General features: G+C 45.6%; 2 protein-coding genes across 2 annotated transcripts in view; both read left to right on the top strand.

The window, feature by feature from the left end:
- The window catches only part of LOC100384503 (uncharacterized), a 71,656-nt gene extending 68,114 nt beyond the window's left edge, over positions 1 to 3,542 (top strand). The window contains exons 16-19 of the mRNA NM_001352024.1: positions 2,132 to 2,279; positions 2,483 to 2,630; positions 2,739 to 2,905; positions 2,995 to 3,542. Of these exons, the coding sequence (NP_001338953.1) occupies positions 2,132 to 2,279; positions 2,483 to 2,630; positions 2,739 to 2,905; positions 2,995 to 3,243 (712 nt within the window). The 3' untranslated portion in view covers positions 3,244 to 3,542. The remainder of the gene's footprint in view (positions 1 to 2,131; positions 2,280 to 2,482; positions 2,631 to 2,738; positions 2,906 to 2,994) is intronic.
- Positions 3,543 to 4,110: 568 nt separating this feature from the next.
- LOC100273900 (uncharacterized) lies at positions 4,111 to 5,464 on the top strand. The gene is made up of 2 exons (NM_001148292.1): positions 4,111 to 4,372; positions 4,464 to 5,464. The coding sequence occupies exons 1-2, from the start codon at positions 4,167 to 4,169 to the stop codon at positions 4,708 to 4,710; spliced, it is 453 nt and encodes a 150-aa protein (NP_001141764.1). The 5' UTR covers positions 4,111 to 4,166; the 3' UTR covers positions 4,711 to 5,464.
- Positions 5,465 to 25,547: the final 20,083 nt, after the last annotated feature.

Here is a 25,547-nt window from a genome sequence, read left to right as displayed (position 1 = left end):
AATATTTCCATTAGCAACTCTAACTGATAGGGGCTGAGCCAGGGAGGCGACACCCTGCAGAGAGGAGCTGTGAACCACATTCAAAAAGGAATGAGAACTTCCGGAGTCCAACAAAATCAGCAGTGGAATTCCTTGGATATACCCTTGAAGTTTGAACGTAGAATATGCAGTTTTTGGAGAACTGGCCTCCCGGGACAATAACATCATGAACTGATCCGTGGAATCTTCGAAATCACCTTCTGATCCGGTGAGTTCCGGATTCAACAGATCCCATACTTCCTGGATAGCATGCAGCTGAACTGTCTGAGCGCACTTGTGACCCTTGTCCCATTTTTCAGCGCAATATTGACACAGACCTCGGGCACGACGATAAGCACGAAGGGATGCGAGCTTGTCAGTAGAAGAACCCGGCTGAGGGACCACAGGCTTGGTGGCGACAGTTTCCCCTCCCAGCGATTTATCCCACCTGGGAGGAGGAGGAGCAGGTAACTTCGGATATGAACGCCCTGGGAACGTACCCTCCGACCCACGATGCTCACGACGCCGGGATGAATCTGCCTCTTCCTGTAACAAAGCAAGAGCGCAGGCAGTATCCAAAGTACTGGGGCGTTGAACCAATATAACAGATTTAATATCGTCACGGAGGCCATCAATGAATTTCATGGTATAATACAAAGGATCTGTAGTGTGCTCATAGGTGACAAGGACATCAATAAGTTCACAAAAACGATCAACATAATCCTGGACCGAAGATGTCTGACGGATATGGAACAGCTTGCGAATAACAAGCTCGTGCTGTTCACGCCCAAAACGATCGTGCACAGCTTGACAAAACTGTTGCCATGACCAGGAAGACACTTGTGGTTCAATAGACTGAAACCAACGCCCAGCAACCCCCTCAAAGTGCATGGACGCTACTCTGACCCAAACAGTGATTTCAGTGGCATACATAGCAAAATAATCCTCGCATCGTTTCTGCCATAATTTTGGGCTAGTGCCATCAAACTTGGGAAATGAAAGCTTGGGCAAACCCCCTAACTGACGGTGCAAGGGAACATGGCCACTATGATCATACTGAGTAGGAAACGTAAACGAAGGAGGAGAAGGATTGTTCCACGCACCCGTGACCGGGCAGCGGAAATTGGGTTGATTATACCCAATACCACTGTCCCGGTGAGAGATTGCAGCGCCGGGCCCAAAACGTGAGCAATCGGTGTTGTCGAAGGTAGCAGGGGAACGCCCAATCACCGATCTGGGGGTTCCGAGGATGCCGGCTGCGCCGAACCCGCCGGAACGGCTGTTGGAAGGTTGTTGGGTCACGATCTGCGCGATGTCGGCGCGAATCGTCTGGATGTTGGCGTAGAGCCCGTCAATCGACGCATCGATTTGGGGCCGCCAGAGCTCAACGGCTTGAGAAGACGACTCGAGCACCGCGACACGGGAGATCGTACTCGCCTCCAGATAGCGGATCCGATCATCCACGGCTTCATCGGCTGTCACCAAACGGGCCTCCAGGTCTTCATGGATCCCCCTGGAGAACGACTCCAAACGCTTGGTGGAATCGGCAACTTGAGTCTCCAGGATTCCCACGCGGTTTGCCCACTTGGAGTCGATGGCATGGATGCGCTTGTCCAATTCAGACAGCAGGGAGCGCGTTTGAGATTCCAACGCGAGGGTGAGCTGGGCATCAACTGCGCCTGTGGTCGCCATGCGAGATCCAAGGATCGACGGACTTCTGATACCAAATGTTAGCCTATCTAACAGAATGGAAGCACACAGCAAGCAGAGAGAGAGACGGAGGAAGACGGAGGAGGCTAGGCAGTCTATTATTACCGGAATATGTTTTTGCTTGCCGTCCTCAGGCACAGTACAAGGATTATATATCCCAGGTCGTGCCTACACCAGACCAACTGGACTCTAGACCCACTCCGGCCCATACACGCGAGGGTTGCTGCGTCGAACACGATGTGTGCGTCCTTCAGGCACATTGGTCTCCTGTTGCTGGGCCGACATATCGAAGTCCTTGACATCCTATCAATATATTAACCATTACATAATTCTACACGCAGAATCTTTTTGGTTTTGTTATGTTGGTCTGATGGAATACATGTTTGGCTGTCCCTCCTTACAGTTACACAAAAGGTTTAGCGCCTGACTGTTGGTTAGCACATATGGACCGATTATTAACAGAAGGAGTCGATCAAGATGAGAAGAAGTCAATCGTGGAAAACATGATTAAATTAGTTGACCTTTATTATGCGGCTCTGGATGGGCACAAGGTTAGTTACGATCTTGTGCTTTGATATGGTTTAGGCTTCCATGCAATTCTGAATTTCATATCATCCTTTTTTATATATTTGATCTATCCAGCAAAAAAAGGTACAAAAATAAATGAAACCTAAGTTAACTTCACTGGGTTATTAGTCTTGTGGCAGCATGCTCTGTTTCGACAGCTGTTTCTTGCCGTGCTCTGTTTTGGCAGGTAGATGTTGATCGCCATCTGAGAGTAAAAGCATATCCACACTTCATGGAGAAGAAAGGATTTGAATCCTACCATTCTTCATCTATTTTGGGCAGAATCTACGATGAGACTGAGGAAATAATAGCGCAGCAATGTGACGAACAGATCCGTGAGTAGTAGTCCTTGTGCTAGTTGGCACTCCGCTGTCACCTTCAGCCAACTGATCTAGCTTACTAGCTTTCTTCAACGAATTCTCCGTTTCTTGTGTTGTGATCAGAGATAACGACACTGCCGTGCTTCAGTGAGGTGGAGGCAACCCCGGAATGCACCTCCCTATGGGAACACCGGTACCAGGAGTACTTGACAAAGAGCAGGGGCCTTTTCGATCTGGGCAAGGAAGAAAAGAACGACGAGTTCCAGAAACTCTACCAACACTACAAACATGTAAGCCATCGTATCTCTCCTGTTTTACCTGACTAACCAGAAAGAAAGAAACAGGCAGAGAAGTAACCCTGGATGCATGATGCACGCAGCTGCTATACGACGCCGACGAACTGGAGGAGACCTCGCGGGACCTCTCAGACGTGTTCATGGAGGCCTGCGCGATATACAGGATCGTGTACGAGCGAGCATGGTGTACCAGGAGCGTCAGCAGGTGCCGTTTCGTGTGGAACGTGGCTGGAGCGGCGCTGTGCCACCTCCACGCGACCAAGTACGCGGCGCAGCGCGGGGAGAAAACCGCGCTCTGCCCGCTCTCAGTTATCCGCCAGCTTTACATCTGATATATATATTTTTTTTTTGGTAAAGCAGCTGATTTCTGCCTGTAAAATGAAACGGGTGAGCTGATGCGTCTTAAGAGAAGTATATACTGGGGCTCTCGATCAACTTAGTCAAGAGCTTCACAGTTGCTTTGATTTGATGAGGTTAATATAGAATTGCTTTCTTGTACGTCACCAGCCTTCAATCTTAAAGACTCGTTCGCATCTTTTGATACACAGAAGTTGTGTAGGTTTGCCGATTTTTTTTATCTAAATGACATCTGGTACAGATTTATTGAAGCTTGAATTGCAGTTGGACAACTTTATTGCTGACATTCATCGAAAGGAAGTTGAGAAATAAGATAGTTGTATTGAACTAAATTAAGTATACATTATCATGCTTACAAATATATTAGTTACAACCTACAACAATATTCATTTGTATCGATTTGGTAAGGTGACGATATTGTAATTAAATTACTAGTTTGGTATATTCAAAAATAAAATTATAAATCCACTAGATGTCTAGGAGGTGATTGTTTTAGCTTAAAAATTGAATTTCAGTAGTTAAAATTGGCTTCTAGCAGCCAAACGTTCGGCTTCTCAGCTTGTCTATACAAAACCATTTCGATGAAAATCGTTTAAATTAAGGTGAACACAAAATCCGCTGAATCATCGTGTCGATGGGAGGGATCAGTCACATCCTGCTCATCCATTTTCCTTCGTACATAAATCTGATGATATTTAGATTTTCCTTAAACTTAAATTCTCTAGATTTTAAGAAATAACTTATAAAAAAAGCTAACATCGAATTGTACCTAGAATTATTTCAACTAATCAAAGTTTATATAAATTAGAGAAACAATCCGGACGAAAACGAAAAAGGCCTAAACCGAACTCGCAGTCGCAACAGGTCAGCCCTCACCGCCCCCCCGGTCGTCCCAGGCATGGCCCCAGCGAGAGCGCTGCCCGCCCCTCTGGTTGTCCATGGCCGCCGCCGCCAGCTACGTCGTCGGAGAAAGTACTGCAAGTTGTGCTATCTGAAGGGCAGTTCCATGGTCCCCACTATCCAAGCCCAGGGCGACGTCGGGCTGCTGGACCGCCGCTGCCTCGCCGGCTACGACTTCTCCCGCGGCGACGTCGTTGTTTTCAGGTCAGCTGCTGCGCGCAGCCGGACTCTCCTTGGCGTTTCTTCGGTTGGATGGGTCGGCCGGCCCGCTGATGCCATCCCGTTCGCATCGCAGGTTGTCGACGGATCATGGGATGAAGATGGTCCAGAGGATGATCGCGCTGCCAGGGGATTGGATCCAGATCCCGGAGAAGCGGGACATCCGGCAGGTCCCCAGCGGCCACTGTTGGGTGGAAGGGGACAATGCCGGCAACAGCTGGGACTCGAGACACTATGGCCCCGTAAGGGCATTCTCCCTAACAATCATTCTTAGCAGATTTTCGTCAATCTGTTCAGTTTCTTTCTTAAACAAGAACTGGTAACTTTCACAGTTTAATTATCAGCACAACAGGTAATAATGTTATTAGGAAAGACAAAATGTGGTACTAATCAAATATGTTTGTAGCCATCTGTACGTAGGTTCGGTATATACGTTCTAACTTTGCAAGCTTCAGGTTCCTCTGGACCTGATGGAAGGGAAGATCACACACATAATCTGGCCACCCCATAGAGTGCGTCGGGTGGACAGGATGGTGCCGGAAGGCAGGATTATGCCTCTGTCAGCGACTCCAAGGAGGAAGCAACAATAGTCTCAATCGACGGCGTCGAAGGCGTCAACAATTGGAAGAACTTGATGGGAAGACAACTCGAGCGCGAGAACAACATCTAATGGCGTGTTTAGTTTGCAGGTTGGACTGCTTCCAGAGTCATCCGAACCTACGTCCGAGCCTATATTATCATTTGGTTTGAATCGCGGAACGATGTCGTCCGTCACTACGTTGTTCTAATAATATACTAACACGTGGGATCAGCTCACTCCGCAAGAAAGTGCAAGACCACTTCGTCCGGAGCCAGGCCACGATGGATGAGCCAAACCATCAAACCAAACACGCTGTAAATGTCAAGTACAGCGGGCCACAATGAGCTGGGTAACCACGAGTGGGCTGTGCGTTGAGAAAGACGTGTTGTGCAGGCGCTGACCGGTCGTCTATAGTACTTAAGCAACAATCAGAACTTTGTATCGGCATCGAAGAATTAATGAATAGAACAAAAACGCTAGTTCTCAGCCTTGTCTTCCTCCCTGCTTCCCGTTTCCAAGTCTTCTTCCTCAATCATTACTCCTTTCTGCTCTCTTCTAAGAAGCTTCCCATTACTGACGCTAACATTTGGTATCAGACTAGGACTCCATAAATATGGCGATACAGAAGATTCTCAACGAGATGGCGCTCATGGAGCTATGTTTGACCGAAGCGCTGGTTAGCAGTGGTGGCTTTTCGGCGGCTCTGGCGTACGACGACGCGTTCCCCACAAGCGCACGTTCTGTGACGCCATCTCCTTCCTACGACGACAACCTGCTCGTCGCATTCGGGAGCAACGATCAGACAGCCCAACCCCGCTTCGACACTGCGCCGCGTATGGAGTCAAAGTCGAAGTCGGAGGAGACCCGCCAGTCCCTGCTCGTCATCGAGTTCAAGCGCGCCGCCTTCGAGTGCGTCAGGGCCTGCGCCGTCGACGACGTCCCCACCGCGCACTCCGCGCTCAAGGTGTTCGACCAAATGCTTAGACCAAGATTCGAGGAGAGCCTATTTTTGACGAGGAGCCCAACGACTCCATCGCCGAGTTCATCAGCGATCCGCGCCATGACTTCGGCCTGCAGCAGATCGCCACGGTGCTCGCATCACTGGGGTCCAACAAGATGTCTTCGTCAACCACGCTACTCACCGACTCGGCATCCGTCACTAAATGGCCCGGGGCAATCATCCCGTCGCTCTACGATGACGACCGCTATGTCGTGCCCGGCTACCGCGGCTTCATCATGCCGCTCTTCCGCGCCGAGCAAGCCAAAGAGGAAGAGGATTCCTCTGCTGAGGAGGCCATGGCGGCGATGGGTGCGACAGCTTCGCCACCCTATTCCCTATTCACCGCGGGGCATCTAATGTCGTCCTCCTTCGCGCGACCGCAATCGCAAGTTGAGGCGGTGGGGTCGTCAGAGTCGGAGCTCGCGACTCATCCTTCCGTCCACGACGACTCCGTAGCGCTGATCTCCTTCTCCGGTAGGCAAGACTACGCGCACGCCAACGAGATGATCAGCACCGAGATCGACGCCATGGCTTAGGACATGACAAATGAGATCACTGAAAGGATCACGATGCCCAAGAGGGGGGGTGAATTGGGCTTTTCTAAAAATCAACACTAATTAAAACCTAAGCAAGAGCTAAATAAGAGCCCAACTTCACCCCAACAACTAGCACTAAGAAAATAATACTAGAAATGTAACTAGGCTTAGACAATGCTTCAAATACTTGCTAAACAAATACACAAAGTAAAGAGCTTCAATTAAGTGCGGAATGTAAAGCAAAGTTTAGAAGACTCCTCCAATTTTTCCCGAGGTATCGAAGAGTCGGCACTCTCCACTAGTCCTCGTTGGAGCACCCGCGCAAGGGTATCGCTCCCCCTTGGTCCTCGCAAGAACCAAGTGCTCACTATGAGATGATCCTTTGCCACTCCGGCGCGGTGGATCCCTCGAGACCGCTTACAAACTTGAGTCGGGTCACCAACAAGATCTTCACGGTGATCACCGAGCTCCCAACGCCACCAAGCCGTCTAGGTGATGCCGATCACCAAGAGTAACAAGCCGTAGACTTTCGCTTGACCAAGAGAAGCCTAATGCAAGTGGTGTGTGCTCTAGGTGGCTCTCACTAGCGCTAATGAGGAACAAGCGCGGATTATGATTCTCTAATCTCCTCACTAGGCTTTTGGTGCTTGCAATGCTCTACCAATGTGCTGGAATAAATGTGGAGTGCAAGACATTGAATATGGTGGGTGGAGGGGGTATAAATAGCCCTCACCCACCAACTAGCCGTTACAGGCATTTACTGCGCGATGGCGCACCGGACAGTCCGGTGCGCCAACGGTGCGCCACCGGTGCGCCAACGGTCACATCCAACGGCTAGTTCTGACAGAGAGCCGTTGGACTCATGGCGCACCGGACAGTGAACAGTCCACTGTCCGGTGCACACCGGACAGTCCGGTGCGGTGTCCGGTGTGCCACTAAAATTCATCTCCGAAGGCTGCGCTCTCGGGTTTCTGCAACGGGGAAAACTCTGCCGTGGACCAGCCTGGCCCCACCTGGCAGAGGGTGCACCGGACAGTCTGGTGCACACCGGACAGTCCGGTGCCCCAAAGCCAGAAACACTAAGTCTTGATATTCAGCTGATTTTCAAATCGGTTTTCGTTCTAACTTGTGTGTGAGTTCTAGAGTGACACCTAGCACTGTATATGAGTGTGATTGTGCACCAACACTACACTAGAACTCTCTTGGTCAAACTACTCATCGACAACCCCTCTTTATAGTACGGCTAAAAGAGAATAAAAGACCTAACTAAATCGCGAGTGTCCACATCTCCTTGACACTCGGACTCCGTAGACCTTCACCTTTTGTTCCGTCGTTGTAGCCGTCGCTTCGAGTTCTTATTTCCGGGATTGTTTTCACCGTTGTAGTACTTCTACCTGTCATGCGACCTAACTTACCATTTGTCTCTGCAAAACACACGTTAGTCACATATAATATTACGTTGTCATTAATCACTAAAACCAACCAGGGGCCTAGATGCTTTCAATCTCCCCCTTTTTGGTGATTGATGACAACCCTACAAGTTTTGTGAGAGTAGTTTGTTTTGAAGATTCTGTCAATAGAAGGAATGGTTAGTTATACTCAGTAATCTTTGACAGAAAGAATGTGTACCATAATAATAAGAGTAAGCGCATACACATCATAAGATTCTTGTTCATATAAAAGAGAAGGTAAATTAATGAAACAAGAACTAGAAGACTGGTGATATGATATAAGGTGAAAACATAATACACACAGTCAACATACGCAACGAGAGTATATGACGAGTTTGTGAGCCAAAAACATCAAGCTAGTACAGAGAGTAGCAGGCACATGTGTTACATCAAAATGACACTGACTCTCTACTAACTCTCTAACTCCCCCTAGCTCTCACAACTCATATCTCTCCCCCTTTGGCGTCAAACACCAAAAGGGACCTGAACCTAAACACCTGAAGCAGGAGGAGGCGGCGGGGGCGCATCCGGTCGAGGTCGAGGTAGCAGAGCGAACGCCGGTGGAGGGTCAGAGTCAGTCTCGGATCCAGGATCTGCGGTAGAAGCTGGAGCTGGTACTGACTCGGACTGCGGCCGCGCTGCAGGAGCTACCGGAACAGAAGCGGTCACAGATACTGCCACAGCGGTAGTGGTGACAGCAGATGCTGGTGGAACTGGCGGCTGCGGACAGACAGAGCTGAGAACCGGAGAAGTGAACGCCAAGGTGACCGGCCGGAGCGGAGAGGTATCAACAGGGGGTCCAGACAGAATCGATGGCACCACTGGAGCGTGAAGCGGAGGAGGCGGAGCAGACTGAACCGGAGGTGCTGAGATACCAGAATGCTGAAGCATGAGTGCCATGAATGCCCTATTCTCTGCCCTATCCTGAATAAGCTGCTGCTGAAGTGCATCCTGCCTGTCCTGCATGTTCTGAAACATCGAGAGCATCCTCTCGGATAAACGGGCCTGCTCGGCTGCCAGATGAGCCTGCTGCTGAGAGAGAGAGTCTGGAGAATCGAAGCAAGAGCAGGGTCCATAGCCTGAGGAGTAGCAGGGGCAGCACTGGAACTCCCAGCCTCATGATCATGTGAGCGTGGAGGCATAGGAGGCGGAGGCGGAAGAGGAACCCCAAAATCATCATCATCATCATCATCATCAGATGCTGTACCCTGAGTGTCAAACTGACGAAGAGCTGCATCCTCGGCCTGAGAGTCGAACACAGAAGCAGAAGCTGACACTGGAATCTCAGGAGCAGGACGGTAAGATCCAAATACAAGGCGTGAGGCCTCAAGGGTACTCTGAAATCGAGGTGGCTGAATCAGCTGCGCAAAGATGTGGCACAAGTAGTGAGCATAAGGTAGCTGCCGACGAGCACGAATCCCATCCAGAACGGTGTCCTCGATCTCACAGATCAGAAAGTCCACAACATCAAACTCAGAGTGGGATACCAGGGCACCAAGGAGCCAAAGCTGAATATGAGTAGTAGCCTCCCTGTATCCCATCCTCGGCAGGAGTGTCCGTCTGATGAGCTCATATAAGTACTTCGCTGCTGTAGTGAAGTCTGCTGGAGAACGTCGCGACCCATCTGTGAAAGGCGGGCGGAACAGAGCCGCGACGTGAGCTGTCCCTGGAGCAACACCGCCGTGAGGGCGACGAGGAGGATCTGAAGTGCCGTAGCAGAGGCTGTGAAGGCGAGTCGTCGACTCAGGGAATCCAAATAGCTGTCGGATCTGACTGGCAGTGATCGTGACATCCTCGCGCTCAAAGCGGAACCTCATCCAATGATGATCCGGGTCAATCCAAACGGAGGCGTAGAAGACACGGACCCACTCCTCAACATATCTGCCGCTGATAGTCAGAAGGGACAGGAGGCTAGGCAGATAGGTGGGATGCGCCTCAGACTCAGCACCGGCTACAAGCAGAAAAGCTGGAAGATCCAAGAGGCGGTGCACTCGCAGCGCTATCTGAGCAGACATCTGAGCCCTGAAGAATGACTCCTGAATCCGTGTGCTGAAAAGAACACCTGCTGCTGGGTCTCTCTGAGCTGGCAGCCAAGACTCCACGAGTACGTACCTGAACCGACGTACCCGGGCTGCAGTAGCACGCTGAAGATCAAACAGACGAGGATCCGAAACCAGTGGACGGACCTCAGTCTCATCACGCTCCCGGAAGCGAGGTGGAGGAACAGGAGGAGCTGAAGCAGGAGCAGGGGTAGCAGTGGAAGCTGGCGTAGTGCTGGAAGTGGGTATGGCTGTGGAGGTGGATGGAGCAATAGGAGTGACGGGAGCAGGCAGAGTGGGTGGCGGAGTGGAAGCGGAGGTGTAAGTGGAGGAGCGAGGCCGGGAGGTGAGACGACGAGCACGGAATGCAATCTGATCGGATGGAACATGCGGCTGATCTCCAAGTGCTGCCTGCGCAGCGGCTGCTGCCGCTGCACGGACCTCTTTGTCCGTACGCCGCTTCTTGCGGCCTTCTTGCTGCTCCAAATACACAGTCTTGCCCTTCACCTGCCTGAAGGGGCGACGAGGGTCCTCATCGTCGCCACCCCCTGATGCCGACGCATTCTTCGTGCGCGGCATCCTGAACTGAAGTCTGCATAAGAGATAGAGAGACTAAGCACAGAGCAAAAGTGACCGATAGATTTAGCAAAGAGTGAGATGTCTACCTGGAAAGCTCACACGAGAGGTGACGATCCAGGCAGGACGGGAGACGGCACACGGTCACACAAGGTCACTGAAATGACAGAAGAGGTGAGCACGTATTAGTCACATAGTCATAAGCATATGAAATGTGAATAAATACATACACAGAGAGATATGACACGAGACGGGACGATCAAGAAGTCAAACGACGTGAAAACGGCGTTTGACAGACAAATAGTGACATTGGATGATTGGAATTCGAATTGAGGCACGAAATGATACAGAATTGAGCCGATACTTCACGAATAGGTTTATATAGGTCAATATGAGTGAAGTGTGTGCTTGGTTTGAATTTAGGCGAAGAAAAAGGAATTAGGGCACTCGGCTCGAAAACGATCGCTCAAAACGGGAAATTTGGTGAAATTTAAGTCTGGGATCTCGGATTGGCGTGAAATTTGGCAAGTAGGTTGCTGGAAGTGTTGTGAAGATGCCTGAAAAATTTGGGATCAATTGGAGCATTTTTGGCTGGTTTGGGCATTTCACCGAGCATGTGGCGTGCGGGGAGCTAGGGTTTTAGGAATATGGCCATTTGAGGTAGGAATACCCTCCCGAAGGAGCCAAGGACCTGCAGGGATATGAAATAGGGACAAGGGAACACAATCCACCAACTGGATGCATGGGATTTCACAGAAATTTGTAATTGGTACAAGAGGTGGTGCTTTGGATGCCACAGAGCCATTCAAACTGAGAGCAGGGAGATAGAGGGAAGGAGAGAGGGGGATGACTGCTCACCAGAGAGAGAAGGGTCGCCGGAGAGCACCAGGTCGCCGGAGAGACGCCGGTGGGGGAAGATCGCCGGCGCTGGGGAAGAAACGCCAGAGACAGAGAGGAGCAGGCGGCTTGCTGGGAAAGAAAGGAGGTCTCTGGCTCGGTCGGGCTGGAGGCCTTTTTTTAAAACGCGAGATGGGCGCACCGGACAGTCTACAGTGCCTGTCCGGTGCACACCGGACAGCGCACAGTAGCTGTCTGGTGAACCACCGGACAGCGCACAGGAAAAAGGATTTTTGCACGCGGCTGCCGGTGCACCGGACATTGCACAGTGCAGTGTCCGGTGCACACCGGACTGTCCGGTGAGCCCAGACAGAGAGGAGTTTGAAAAATTTTGAATTTTTCTATCTAACTCCTAACCAAACCAAATCCCAACTTATAATCACACAAAATAACACTTGTTGGGACAGGTATTGGTACCCTCATATACTTTTCAAAATATTTTGCCATAGGCTAGATAATTTTTAGAGAAAATAGGCAAATGGTGAAATTTACATTTTGGTTTGCACTAGGGGTTTTCAAGAGTGATTTGAGTTTTGAATACTCCCCCTAAGTGCAGTACCTCATGCATATTTCAAGAACCAATAATTGCATGAAAAGTAAGAATTTAAGTGCTAAAAGCTTAAAACCTAAGACTTGTCAGGTTTGACCCGAGTTAAGCTTTTTCACTCGCTTTGTTGGCGGTTATCTCAACTAGGTTAGATAAGTCCTAGATGCAAGACAAGGAATTTAAATATGCAATGCAAGTGACAACACCATTTGACATTTCACATAAAGTTTCTGAGATCAAGAATATTTAATTCATTCCTCAATATGCAAAAGCGGGTCTTATCAAGTGGCTTAGTGAAAATATCCGCTAATTGATCTTCCGACCTCACTCCTTCTAAAATGATATCTCCTTTAGCAACATGATCTCTAAGGAAGTGATGACGGATATCAATGTGCTTGGTGCGAGAGTGTTGAACAGGATTATTAGCAATTTTAACAGCACTCTCATTATCACACAACAAAGGTACTTTTTCTAGAACTACGCCATAGTCTAGAAGAGTTTGTTTCATATATAAAATTTGTGTGCAACAAGCACCTGCGGCAATGTATTCCGCTTCGGCAGTTGACAAGGCAACACTATTTTGCTTTTTGGTTGTCCATGAAACTAGTGATCTACCAAGCAGATGGCATCCCCCAGAAGTACTTTTCCTATCAATTTTGCAACCGGCATAATCCGAATCGGAATAGCCAATTAAATCAAAAGTAGCTCCTTTGGGATACCACAGACCAACGCTTGTGGTGTGCTTGAGATACCTAAGAATTCTCTTAACAGCTCGAAGATGAGCTTTCTTAGGATTAGATTGAAATCTAGCACACATGCAGACACTAAACATAATATCGGGCCTAGATGCGGTAAGGTATAATAAAGTACCAATCATAGAACGGTAGAGAGTTTGATTAACCGGGTTACCTCCCTCATCTAAGTCGAGATGTCCATTTGTAGGCATGGGGGTCTTGATTGGTTTGCACTTCTCCATGTTGAATCTTTTCAACAAGTCTTTGGTATACTTCTCTTGTGAGAGAAAGTTACCATCTTTCATTTGCTTGACTTGAAAGCCGAGGAAGTATGTTAGCTCACCAATCATTGACATCTCGAACTCCTTCGACATCAACTCACCAAATTCCTTGCAATGATAGTCATTTGTCGAGCCAAAGATTATATCATCAACATATACTTGACAAATGAAAATATCACCGTTATGTTTCTTTGTGAAGAGAGTTGTGTCGACGGTCCCAATCTTGAAGCCCTTTTCGATGAGGAAGTCGCGAAGACGCTCATACCAAGCCCTTGGAGCTTGCTTTAGCCCATATAGCGCCTTGGACAACCTGTAAGCATGGTTAGGATATCTAGGGTCTTCAAATCCAGGCGGTTGCTCAACATATACAAGTTCATTTATGAAGCCATTTAAAAATGCACTTTTTACACCCATTTGATAAAGTTTTATATCATAGCATGATGCATATGCAAGTAGGATACGGATGGCTTCCAGTCGAGCAACCGGTGCAAAGGTCTCTCCAAAATCTAAGCCTTCAACTTGAGAGAATCCCTTTGCGACAAGTCTTGCCTTGTTTCTTACAGTCACACGTTGATCATCTTGTTTGTTTCTGAACACCCACTTTGTTCCAATGATTCTTGCATCTTGTGGGGGCTTCTCCAGGGTCCAAACTTCGTTACGGGTGAAGTTGTTAAGTTCTTCATGCATGGCATTCACCCAGTCCGGATCTTGTAGCGCCTCATCTATACAAGTAGGCTCAACACAAGAAACAAAAGAGTGATGTTCAATAAAATTAGCATGTCTATGTGATCGAGTAATAACCCCTTGTGAAGGACTCCCGATGATTTGGTTTTGAGGATGTGCTTGAAGTAGTGATGAGTTTCTCCTGTCAACCACTTGGGAAGAAGATCCTGGAGCATCAACATCTTCGGCTTGTACCCTTGCTTGTTCATGAGAGACGAATGTATCTTCATTTGCATGCCTCTCATCTTTTTCATCATCTTGTGGTACATTTGATGAAGAAGGTCTGTCAATGATTTGCACCTCTTCTTCATCTTCTTTTGGTTTGATAGCTCCAATAGGCATGTTCTTCATTGCTTCCCTAAGTAGCTCATCACCTACATCATCAAGATTTTCAAGTGCTCCTTGGGAGCCATTAGTCTCATCAAATTCCACATCATATGTTTCTTCTACCACGCCAGTGGCATGGTTGAATACTCGATATGCTTTGGACTTTAATGAATAACCCAAAAGAAAACCAATATCACAACGTCTTTGAAACTTCCCTAGATGATGGCGTTTTTTGTAGATGTAGCATTTGCACCCAAACACCCGGAAGAAAGAGACGTCTGGCTTTTTCCCATTTAGTAGTTCATAAGGAGTCTTCGCAAGTAGCCGGTGAGGAAATAGCCTGTTTGATGCATAGCAAGCAGTGTTGACAGCTTCGGCCCAAAACCTCTCCGGTGTGTTATACTCATCAATCATTGTTCTTGCAAGGGTGATCAAGGTCCTATTTTTCCTTTCAACAACTCCATTTTGTTGAGGTGTATATGTGGCAGATACTTCATGCTTGATCCCAATTTCATCACAGTACTCATGAATGTTGGTGTTGTCAAATTCTTTGCCATTGTCACTTCTAATCTTCTTAATCTTGCAATCAAATTCATTTTGTGCTTTCTTGGCAAACTTCTTGAATATAGATGCAACTTCAGATTTGTCATGGAGAAAGAACACCCAAGTGTATCTTGAGAAGTCATCAACAATCACTAGACAGTAGAGGTTGCCACCGGCACTGACATAATTTGTAGGTCCAAATAAATCCATGTGAAGTAGTTCCAGTGGCCTCGATGTTGACATGAAAGCTTTAGTGGGATGTGTATTAGCAACTTGCTTTCCAGCTTGACATGCACTGCATGGCTTGTCTTTTTCAAACACCACATCCTTTAATCCTCTAACCATATCTTTCTTTAATACCTTCTTGAGTGTGCTCATTCCAACATGTGCAAGCCTCCTATGCCAAAGCCATCCAAGAGAAGCTTTGGTGAAGAGGCAAGTTCTTAAGTCTGCATCTTCTGAAGTGAAATCCACTAAGTAGAGGTTGTTGTATCTAAATCCCTTGAATACCATTGATTCATCATCCATTTTTGTTACAATAACCTCTGATGGAGTGAATAAGCATTGAAGTCCAAGATCACAGAGTTGTCCCACTGATAATAAATTGAAGCTTAAGGGTGCAACTAAGAGAACATTTGATATTGATAAGTCATTTGAGATTGCCACCTTGCCAAGTCCTTGCACTTTTCCTTTTGAGTTGTCTCCAAATGTGATTTTATCTTGACCATCAACGTTCTCATCTAGTGAGGTGAACATCCGTGGGTTGCCTGTCATATGTTGTGTGCATCCACTGTCAATAACCCAATGGCTCCCACCGGTCTTGTAGTTCACCTACATTCACAGACAATTCAAGCTTGAGTTTTGAGGGCCCTATATTGCATAGGACCAGTGACTCTCTCAATTAAGGACTTTGCCACCCAGATTTGTCTAGGTCTACTCTTATTTGGTGGACCTAGGAATGTAACCTTAATTTTTCCATTTGCAACCTTTCTTAGAACATAGTGAGCATTGAAAGCAAATGGTCTTGAGTGCTTAGGCAAGGGAGTTGGTGGTTTAGCTTTGCAGTTGTGGGCAAAATGACCTTCATTTCCACACTCAAAGCATTTGATAGGCTTGTGAGTCTGCTTTGGCTTGTATTGAGTGATAGCTTTCTTTTGCACAAAAGCATTGTATCCAATACCACTCTTGTTATTTTTCATAACAGTGTTCATAAGCAGCTCATTTTGGAGGTAGTGACCCTTGTTGAACTTTTGCACACTTGTTGCAAGATGTTCATTTTCACTTTTTAGTTTCTTGACCTCATTCTTAAGCCTTTGATTATCCACTGCCAACTCATTGTTGAAATCATTGTTCTCAATAGCAACTTTTCCTCTAGTAGTTGCATCAGTCAAGTAATTCTTCAATTTTTGGTTGTCTAAAGTCAGGACTTCAACTTTTTCAGTCAATTCAGCATGTAGACTAGTTTGCTCTTCTTGAATCAAATCATCACATGAGGTTGCTACATCAAGCTTAACAACAGGGTTAATAGCCTCATGTGTTTTGCAAGATAAAAGTTCATTTTCAACAAGAAGATTGTCATGATCAAATTTAATTTGAGTATAGTCTTCCTTGATCTTTACTACTCTATTTTGCAACTCCCTATTAGCTTCATTTAATTTTTCATATTTTTCCTTAGCATCTTTTAGGGAGTTTGTGAGCTCATTTACAGTTGATGACATAGTTTTATTTTCTTCTTTTATTTCATCACTAGCCTTTATAACTATGTCATACTTGGCATTTAAAGATTCATTTTCATTTTTCAACCTATCACATTTAGCTTTTGACTTTCTAATGATTTGAGTATATTCTTTAAGTAAGTCAGCTAACTCATCATATGAAGGTGAAGCAAATTCTTCATCACTATCACTATCACTATCATCATCAATATTAATATCATTTTGTACCTTTCGTTCACCCTAGCACTACTACAGGTATCCTCTATACAGGCGGTCCGGTTAGCCTCTACACAGGCGGTTCCAGGAACCGCTTGTGGTGCACCGCCTGTGATGTAAAACAACATCACAGGCGGTCAATCAAAAACCGCCTGTGATAGACACACATCACAGGCGGTCCAGTTTAAAAGAACCGCCTGTGATAGTCACACATCACAGGCGGTCCGGTTTAAAAGAACCGCCTGTGATAGACACACATCACAGGCGGTTTTAATTATAAGCCGCCTGTATTTCCCAGATTCATATACAGAAGCAGATTCATATATATTTTCCAGATTCATAAACAGAAACAGAATTAATAACAGCCTGTGATTCAAACACAGATTCAAACACATATATAGCAGGTTCCATAAACAGATTCATCATACAAAGATTCAAACATCCCCATATACATACACAGATTCATCCACATATATATCAAGTTCCATCATACACAGATTTATACACATCAAGTTGCATAACAACTCAACATCTCAAAGTTCCATAGACAACTAAACATCTAAAGTTCCTAACTAAAGACCTAAACACTGTGTGATATTGTGTACAAACTTAGTTCTGGGAATTTTTGCAAATTTCCATTTACATTGTAGAATAGCCCTTGTTGATGAAGAACTTCACGGCGCATAAAGTAAAGCAAGTCTCTTACAACCTTAGCCACGCCGGTGGAAACCATATCTCTTTCTAACCATTCAGCATTGATCTTAGATTTAGGAACCTGCAATGAAAGCAAAAAGCAATCGGTGCTAAGAGTAATGTGATGAGCAACAATATAACATAAAAATTGCAATATAGACAATGATAGCGAACTTACATCCTCACGATTGACCATGTAATGGAAGGTGACACGACACCATTCGCATACATAATAACCGCACAGGACAGTACCCGGAGGTTGTTTGTCACCATATGGAAATAATGATATTGACAAATTAGGCTTGTCCTCTGGATGTTCGCCGCCAAGATCTTTCCAATAAAAACGGTATGCACTGCATATAAGAATAGCATTGTGAGATTAAGAATATATTTGTTAAGATGTAATAAGTACAAGTGTGCAATAATAATCATACTTCTCTAAAATCTTCAAGAAGTCATTATACGTAGCCTTTTCCATTCTCAGTGAGTCGAAGACCACGACTTTACCATCCTTTGGCCAGATCATGATACAAATGTAGTGGTCACTATATAGACATAGACGAAAACACATGTTAATATCACGATTGCCATAATTTATAGTTCAAAATTAAACCATGTCGATAACTTACTTAAAGTGGTGTGGAGCTATTATTAAGTCCTTGCCATGTTGTACATGATTGTACATGGCTCGTCCAATGTATGCCGCCATTACCTTCATTTTCTTTCTCTGATTCTGTTTGACGGCTTTCTCAAATTCAGCATCGTCCAAGTCTTTGTATTCTTCTCCTTGCCTCCGAGCAACTACTTTGTAGCGAGCTTGGGATATCATCAACGGGTCAAGAAACCCTGTCTTAAGTTGTTTCTTCTTATCATCCATGTATTGCATCCTACGTGTAATAGTGTTAATCGTTAGACTCTCGTTTATGTGTGCGTGTACAAAACTAACAAATATGAAAGTTTAGAGGTACTTACAAGCAGAAGAGGGTTAAGTAGTTCGTTTCCATCCTTTGTCGGTGGTACAACGACCAGAGATTGTCAAAGAATAAATGCCGCACAGGATTTATATGATCATTGCTCCAAAATGCATCTTCTGGCACAACAAATGTGAATTCCTCGAGTTTGTATTTGTTGCTAGCCACCATGTACCACTCATGCATTCTAATCTCCGGAGTCGACAACTTAGAAAGTTGCACCGTCGTTAAGAACGGCCTCCCATTCACAAATTTAGGAGGAACATCCTCCTTCTTGTATACCGAGATATTGGTTTTAAGACGTAATGATTCTCGAGTATGAATCATTCCATCTTCTTCCCATACTTCGAAATTGTCTATTTGGGCCGGCCGTGTGCCTACTCCATGAGATGCTGATACTGCTTTTGATTGATTAGTCATAACTCTCTGCAATTTATGCAGGTAGCGTGCCACTGATTCTGACGGTTTCTTGACATCGTCTGTGGCGATTCGCTTATGAATCTTCTTTGAAATAGTTGGCCCTTCAACATTGGTGCCAACCTTTGGTTCCTTTTTTATGTTGACGTCGACATTCTGAGGAACAATTTTGTCTACGCCCCCCTCGTCGAGTTCCTTCGCAAGAGGCGATATGATTGTTTCAACGATTTTTTTTGGAGGTCGGTGTCATATCTTCCTGCACCATGGGGTGTGGAATGATCGAACTAGCTTTTTGTTGCATTGGTGTTGAATTCGACTCATCACCAAACTTGATGTCGCGTCGATGCCAAAGGACCAACTCGTTAATTGCCTCATGCAAAGTTATGATCCCCTCAACTGGAAAATCTATCTCCCAATCTTCACAACCATTGTCTGTGATTTCTAGAACTTCGACCACAGCATAGTGTGGCGGGACATGATTGTCCTTGTAGTTAACAAGTCCTGGTTTTACCAAACCAGTAGCAGCTTGCTTTGTTTTTGTCCCAGATCGATTGATTGGAATATGAAGAAAGCAAGGCTTGTCCTCAACAATATCGTCTACAGGGTACTTGGTCAAGTCTTGCACAGATCCAACGCTGCTAGGGACTATAGGTGGACTCATGTGGCTTGGCTTGAGTTCAAATGATATGCATTCTGTTTTCTTCATTTTGTTCATCACGTCATTAATAGCCTTTTGTACCCTTTCATCAATAGTCTCTTCAAGGGTCCTTTTCGACTTCTCGTGTTTCCTATATGACGACGCATACTCTAGAAACGCCTCTCTCCAGGAAATCTTAGAAGAGATTCCCCGAGCCCGTCCAGTGTGTTCAGGATTGCCTAGGGCTGCAGTTAGTATGTCATTCTCCCTCCGAGGCTTAAATTCTCCTTTTTTTTCTCTTATCTGCATATTCTTGAATTTTTGACGAAACTTCGCCTACCAATTCTGGATGCACAAGTTTGCCGTCCTCACTCAAACCTGCTCGACCTAAGATCCAACGAATAGCTCTCTCATCGATATCTTTTAATATTGGGTCCAAAGTGCCGTTAGTTATAGCTTCCTCGATAATCTTGTTCCACTGCACAACTTTATGGTCATATCCGCTTGACCCCAGGCGATGGGGGTGTTTGTTCATCTTCGCTCTCTGAGAATTAGTTTCGCCCAGTTCTTTGGCCTTCAGTTCGGTCTTCTGACGAACAAATTCCTCCCACTGAGCTTGAGTGATTTTCCCCATTTTCTTGGGCGGAGGAACCTTATTCTTCTTAACAAAGTCCCTATTCATCTCGGCCTTCCACCCACGAAACATCTTGGCCATAGCAGAGAGCATCGACTTCCTTACTGCATCCTCTGTGCCTTTTGGGAACTTGAATGACTCAGACAACTTAGCCCATAGCTTGTTGCGGGTGTCTTCATCTAAATCCTTCCATTTTTGAAGTGTGATTGGCACTATATCTCTAACAGTAGCCCCGCAGGAATTTCGAAACTTTGTAACCACGTCAAGTGGTTCTTCAGGAAACCCCTCTGCATTTAGTTTTGTTACATACATAACTGCACCTTCTTTCATCTGATTTGGACCTCGTCGCCCTCGTTTCCGCTTATGTGAAACGGATGATTCAGGCATCGGAGCATCCTCCGTGTTTCGTGTAGAAGATGCATCCTCTTTCTTCTCTTCATTTGAAATCTATATAGTGAAAAAATTAATGGCCTTTCATATATGAACATTATTTTACAATATAGTCGACATATTTCTATTTACCTCTTCATCGTTGGGAATATAGTCGGCATCAAGCTCATCTGATGTTTTTTTCTTCCTTGGAGGTATAGGAGTACAAGGATTGTCGTCACTAGAACTATCCTCCCCGCTCCCTTCACTGGAGCTGCTCGTTGTCTGCCATTCAAGTTTGGTCGCGTCTTCATCAACTTTGTTAGACGCACCGGTGCAGACCACATCCATACTAGGCTGCTCGTTGTCTGCCATTCAAGCTGGTTCCATCGATAAAGGGATATACTGTTAGTCTGATATACTGGTTCCATCAATAAGGGAACTTGGAGAAAAGGCACTTTCCAATGCAGTTAGACAGAGAAGGCATGGCTGTGATGTTATAATGCTGAAGGACCCCAAGAAGAGATTATGCCCTATAGTCTACCACCTCTCGTTATTTGTGGGCTTCACCGAGGGCGGGAAACATTTGGTGACATCAAACGACCTTCGGGCTGGGGACGTCTGCGAGCTTGTTAAGGGGCCAGACGATGGTGAGCCGGTGTACTCTGTCCGGATGTGTGGTCACAAAATTTAAAGCCGCCCCGGCTTCATCTGTGCGCTTCTCTTCTCTTATGTCGGCTACTAAGATCACTTAGCACCCCACCTAAGAGAAGAGAAGCACACACATGCAGCCGGGGCAGCTTTAAATTTTGTGACCACACATCCGGACATAGTACACCGGCTCACCATCGTCTGGCCCCTTAACAAGCTCGCAGACGTCTTCAACCCGAAGGTCGTTTGCTATCACCAAATGTTTCCAGCCATCGATGAAGCCCACAAATAACGGGAGGTGGTAGACTACAGGACTTAATCTCTTCTTGGGGTCTACACACTTAAGATTGTAGGAGCTAGTGCTCAACTACTAGCATCTATAGATATGGACACAAGTCCAAATTTGGTGCTACTCGGCACCATCGATATCACTAGAAAAAAAAATACATCAAAGAGATACACTTCCCAATAGTACTCGAAGATAGTTCATTGACTTGACACTCTCTAAGAGGTTCATACAAAATACATTATCTCTAAGAGTGAAACCTACGATACTCATATCGTGTTGTTTAGGACTAAACATCAACAACCCCTTGACTGGTCGCTATCATACTCAATTCCAAAATATTTTTCCAATATGTCGGCTTGAGTAAGGAGATCTGGGCTTGGGAGTTCCTCCAAATCATCTGCAGCTTCATCATCTTCAGCATATTGCAGGGCTTCATCTTGAATAATTTTAGCCCTCTTGGAGTCAGCATACTTTTTGATGGACAGAGCACACTTCTCAAGCATGTCGCATACATCTCCAATTTGAAACAAAGTGGTCTTAAGTGTGTACACTGATTCCGGTTCACTAGTATCCACAACCCCATCAGTCACTAGACTGCGAATGATGTCAACATGTGTCTCGATGACTCGAACTGAGCTCTCAACCATGTCAAGTGGCTCTTTTTCCATCTCTAAAACTGAAAATGGCCAAGCCTCACAATCAACATTGAGATCACAACAAAGGCAGGGATCAGAGGGAAAACAAGGATGTGGCTTATAGGGCAAAAAGAGGGGTCCAAATAACATTGTCATGGCTATGAACAAGTCAAAGATGGGAGATAAGAACAAGTCTTATAACATAGGGTTGGGAAGCAAAGATAGGTAGTCAAAAAACTAAGAAGGGAGATAAGAACAAGTCTTATAACATAGGGAGATAATAACATTGCCATGGCTATGTACTTCCATGATGTATGTGGCCATAAACACTAAAAATAGACTTGTTTCCCCAATCACTATGGAGATTTTCTACCAAGAAGGGGTCCTAGTAGTTGCATCAACTATCCATGACAAAATTCTTCATAAGCATAATTACCAACATTTAATCACAAGGGATACAAGCTACTAAAGCAAAAATGGTGACCTTAACAAAATATGTAAGTGAAAACACCAACAATATAAGCATAATGACCAACATTAACAATATAAGATTAACAATAATTAAGGCAGGGGTCCTAGTAGTTGCATCAACTATCCATGACAAAATTCTTCATAAGCATAATTACCAACATTTAATCACAAGGGATACAAGCTACTAAAGCAAAAATGATGACCTTAACAAAATATGTAAGTGAAAACACCAACAATATAAGCATAATGACCAACATTAACAATATAAGATTAACAATAATTAAGGCAGGACTAGCAAAAACAAGTAATCAAGGCATGAATTTTTAACAAGTAATTAAGGCATGATCAAGGAGTGCACCGAGGGCTCGGAGATGGGCACGGCGGCGCACTCGGCGCTCGGGCTCGGCGGCGCTCGGGCTCGAGGACGGGGACGGCGGCGCTTGGCCTCGGAGACGGTGGCGCTTGGGCTCGGGGACGGGGAAGGGGACGGTGGCGCACTCGGAGATGGGCACGGCGGCGCGCTCGGGCTCGGGGACGGGGAAGGGGACGGTGGCGCACTCGGAGATGGGCTCGGCGGCGCTCGGGCTCGGGGACGGGGAAGGGGACGGTGGCGCACTCGGAGATGGGCTCGGCGGCGCTCGGGCTCGGGGACGGGGTGGAGGGCGCCTCGGAGACGGTGGCGCTCGGGGACGGGGACGGGCGCCCAGCTCGGAGACGGTGGCGGTTGGGCTCGGGCTCGGCGACGGCGTGGAGGGCGCTCACGGCTCGGAGACGGGGACGGGAACGGCGGCGCAGCAGCCTGGCGGCGTAGTATCAGCTCCGGGCGAAAACACTAAACCCTAAGCCACCGTACCGACGTTTTTATATAGTAAACACATCACAGGCGGATTTTAAGAAAAACCGCTTGTGATGTATAACATCACAAGCGGTTTTCTATGTCGACCGCCTGTGATATGTAAACATCACAGGCGGTCGGAATAGAAAACCGCTTGTGATGTTATACATCACAAGCGGTTTTTCTTAAAATCCGCCTGTGATGTGTATGTAGTATAAAAGGCTCGGTTCCAGCGCAGGAACCCTAACTTCCGGAGCCCGACGCCGCTAGGCTGCACACTACTGTAGCGGCGGCGGATTTTTTTGATCTACGGGGAGAAGGTTTTGTTTTTGATTTTCGGGCTTGATTTCAAGAGTTTATGCATATATATGATCTCCGTTTGTTTTATTTCTCATTTTGATACGATTTTTTGCCTCAATTTTGTAATATAGACCGGAATTGAAGAAAAACTCAGGAATTCCAAGATTTAGACTTGTAGTTGATCTAATTTAAAGATTTTTTTTGAAGAGTTGTCTCACCTCAAGGTACCTATATTGCTGCAATCTTGTTTCATTTTCATGCACATTAATTCGTTCATGATTTAGGGATTAAATTCAATTAATTAGGGATATTTTAAAAAATTTTGTCTCATGTACTAGGTACATCTCGATATGATCTTGTTTCACTTTCATGAACATTTATTTTTTCATGTTACATCTCGATATTGACGTTAATCAATATAGGGATAGGTAATGGCGGACCGAGGTTGGATGTACAATGTGCCAAGACCACATCCGTCGTACATTCGAAATTTGAGAAGCTTTATTGAAGCGGCCAACAAGCACGCGAATTTGCGAAAGAGCAAGGAGATATTATGTCCGTGCATCGATTGTGATAATAAGATAGCTTGGAGAGATATAGGAGTAATCCAATCACATCTGCTAAAAAGAGGGTTTAAAAACAATTACACGATATGGTCAGAACATGGTGAGTTGGATCCGTGTGAAGTGCCTGGTAATGACGAGAGAGTTGTCGGAATTTTAGATCTTAAAGTTGATGGTGAAGTGGATAATGTGGATGCTAATCAAGAATTTGAAGAATTTGATTGTGAAGAGATGTTGCGCCATATGGAACCAGAAATGTTAAGTTCTGTGGGATCGCAGAAAGGGCTATCTAAAATGGAGGGACTGGAAAGTGCCTCAAAAGAACCTTTATATGATGAATCAAAGGGTTGTGACAAAGAGTTTACTACACTGCGTACAGTTCTAGAACTTCTGAAGTTGAAGGCTAGCGCCGGATGGTCTGATACTAGCTTCACAGATCTTTTGAATTTTCTGTCTCAATTACTACCAAAACCCAACAAACTACCAACAAGCACTTATAAAGCGAAGAAGCTTATATCTCCCATAGCTCTGGGTGTGCAAAAAATTCATGCATGTCCGAACCATTGTATTCTGTATCGTGACGATTTTGAGAACGCATCAAGATGCCCAGTTTGCAATGTCAGTCGATACAAGAAGAGCTACAATCAAGACTGTGTAAAAAAATTCCCGAAGAAAAATAAAAACAAGAAATCCACTATTGGACCTGAAAGTGACGATGACACTTTTGATGACATGGATGGGAAAAAGAAGTCAAAGAACCCAGCTTTGGTGATAAGGCTGAGCTTATGCGTTGGCATGCTGAAAATCGCAAGAAGAATAACAAACAGATTCGACACCCTGCTGATGCATCACAATGGAAAAATTTCGATCTTATGTATCCTGAGTTTGCCAAAGAAACCAGAAATGTAAGATTTGCTTTGGGTACAGACGGAATGAATCCATTTGGTGAAAAAAGAAGTGTACATAGCACCTGGCCCGTGACTTTAACGATGTACAACCTTCCATCATGGCTGTGTCACAAAAGAAAGTATATTATGTTGACTATTCTTATTCAAGGTCCGAAATTAGCTGGTGTTGATATTGATGTGTTCCTAGAACCTCTTATGGAAGATATGACAAAGCTCTGGAATGAAGGAGTTAGAATATGGGATGAGTATTGCCGTGAGTATTTCAACTTAAGAGCAATTATATTTGTTACCATCCATGATTCTCCTGGTGGCGCCACACTATCAGGGCAAAAGACTAAAGGAAAGAATGGTTGTGTAGTGTGCGTCGATGGAACTGCTTCCATGTACCTTAAATCATCCAAGAAGTTGGTGTTCATGGGACACAGACGGTTCTTGATGAAGCAGCATAAGTACCGAAAGATGAAAGAGGAATTTAACAATCAACTGGAAAGTGAAGGTGCACCAAAGCCTTATAGTGGGAAACTTGTTTTTGAAATTGTAAAGAACATTCATGTTGTATTCGGAAAGGGAAAAAACAAAGGAGAAAAGAGAAAGAGAACTGACCCTTCAACTTACACAACTT

The sequence above is a fragment of the Zea mays genome, chromosome 2 (assembly GCF_902167145.1).
Source record: "Zea mays cultivar B73 chromosome 2, Zm-B73-REFERENCE-NAM-5.0, whole genome shotgun sequence".
Classification (NCBI taxonomy): Eukaryota; Viridiplantae; Streptophyta; class Magnoliopsida; order Poales; family Poaceae; genus Zea; species Zea mays.
This window is presented reverse-complemented; position numbering and strand designations above follow the sequence as displayed.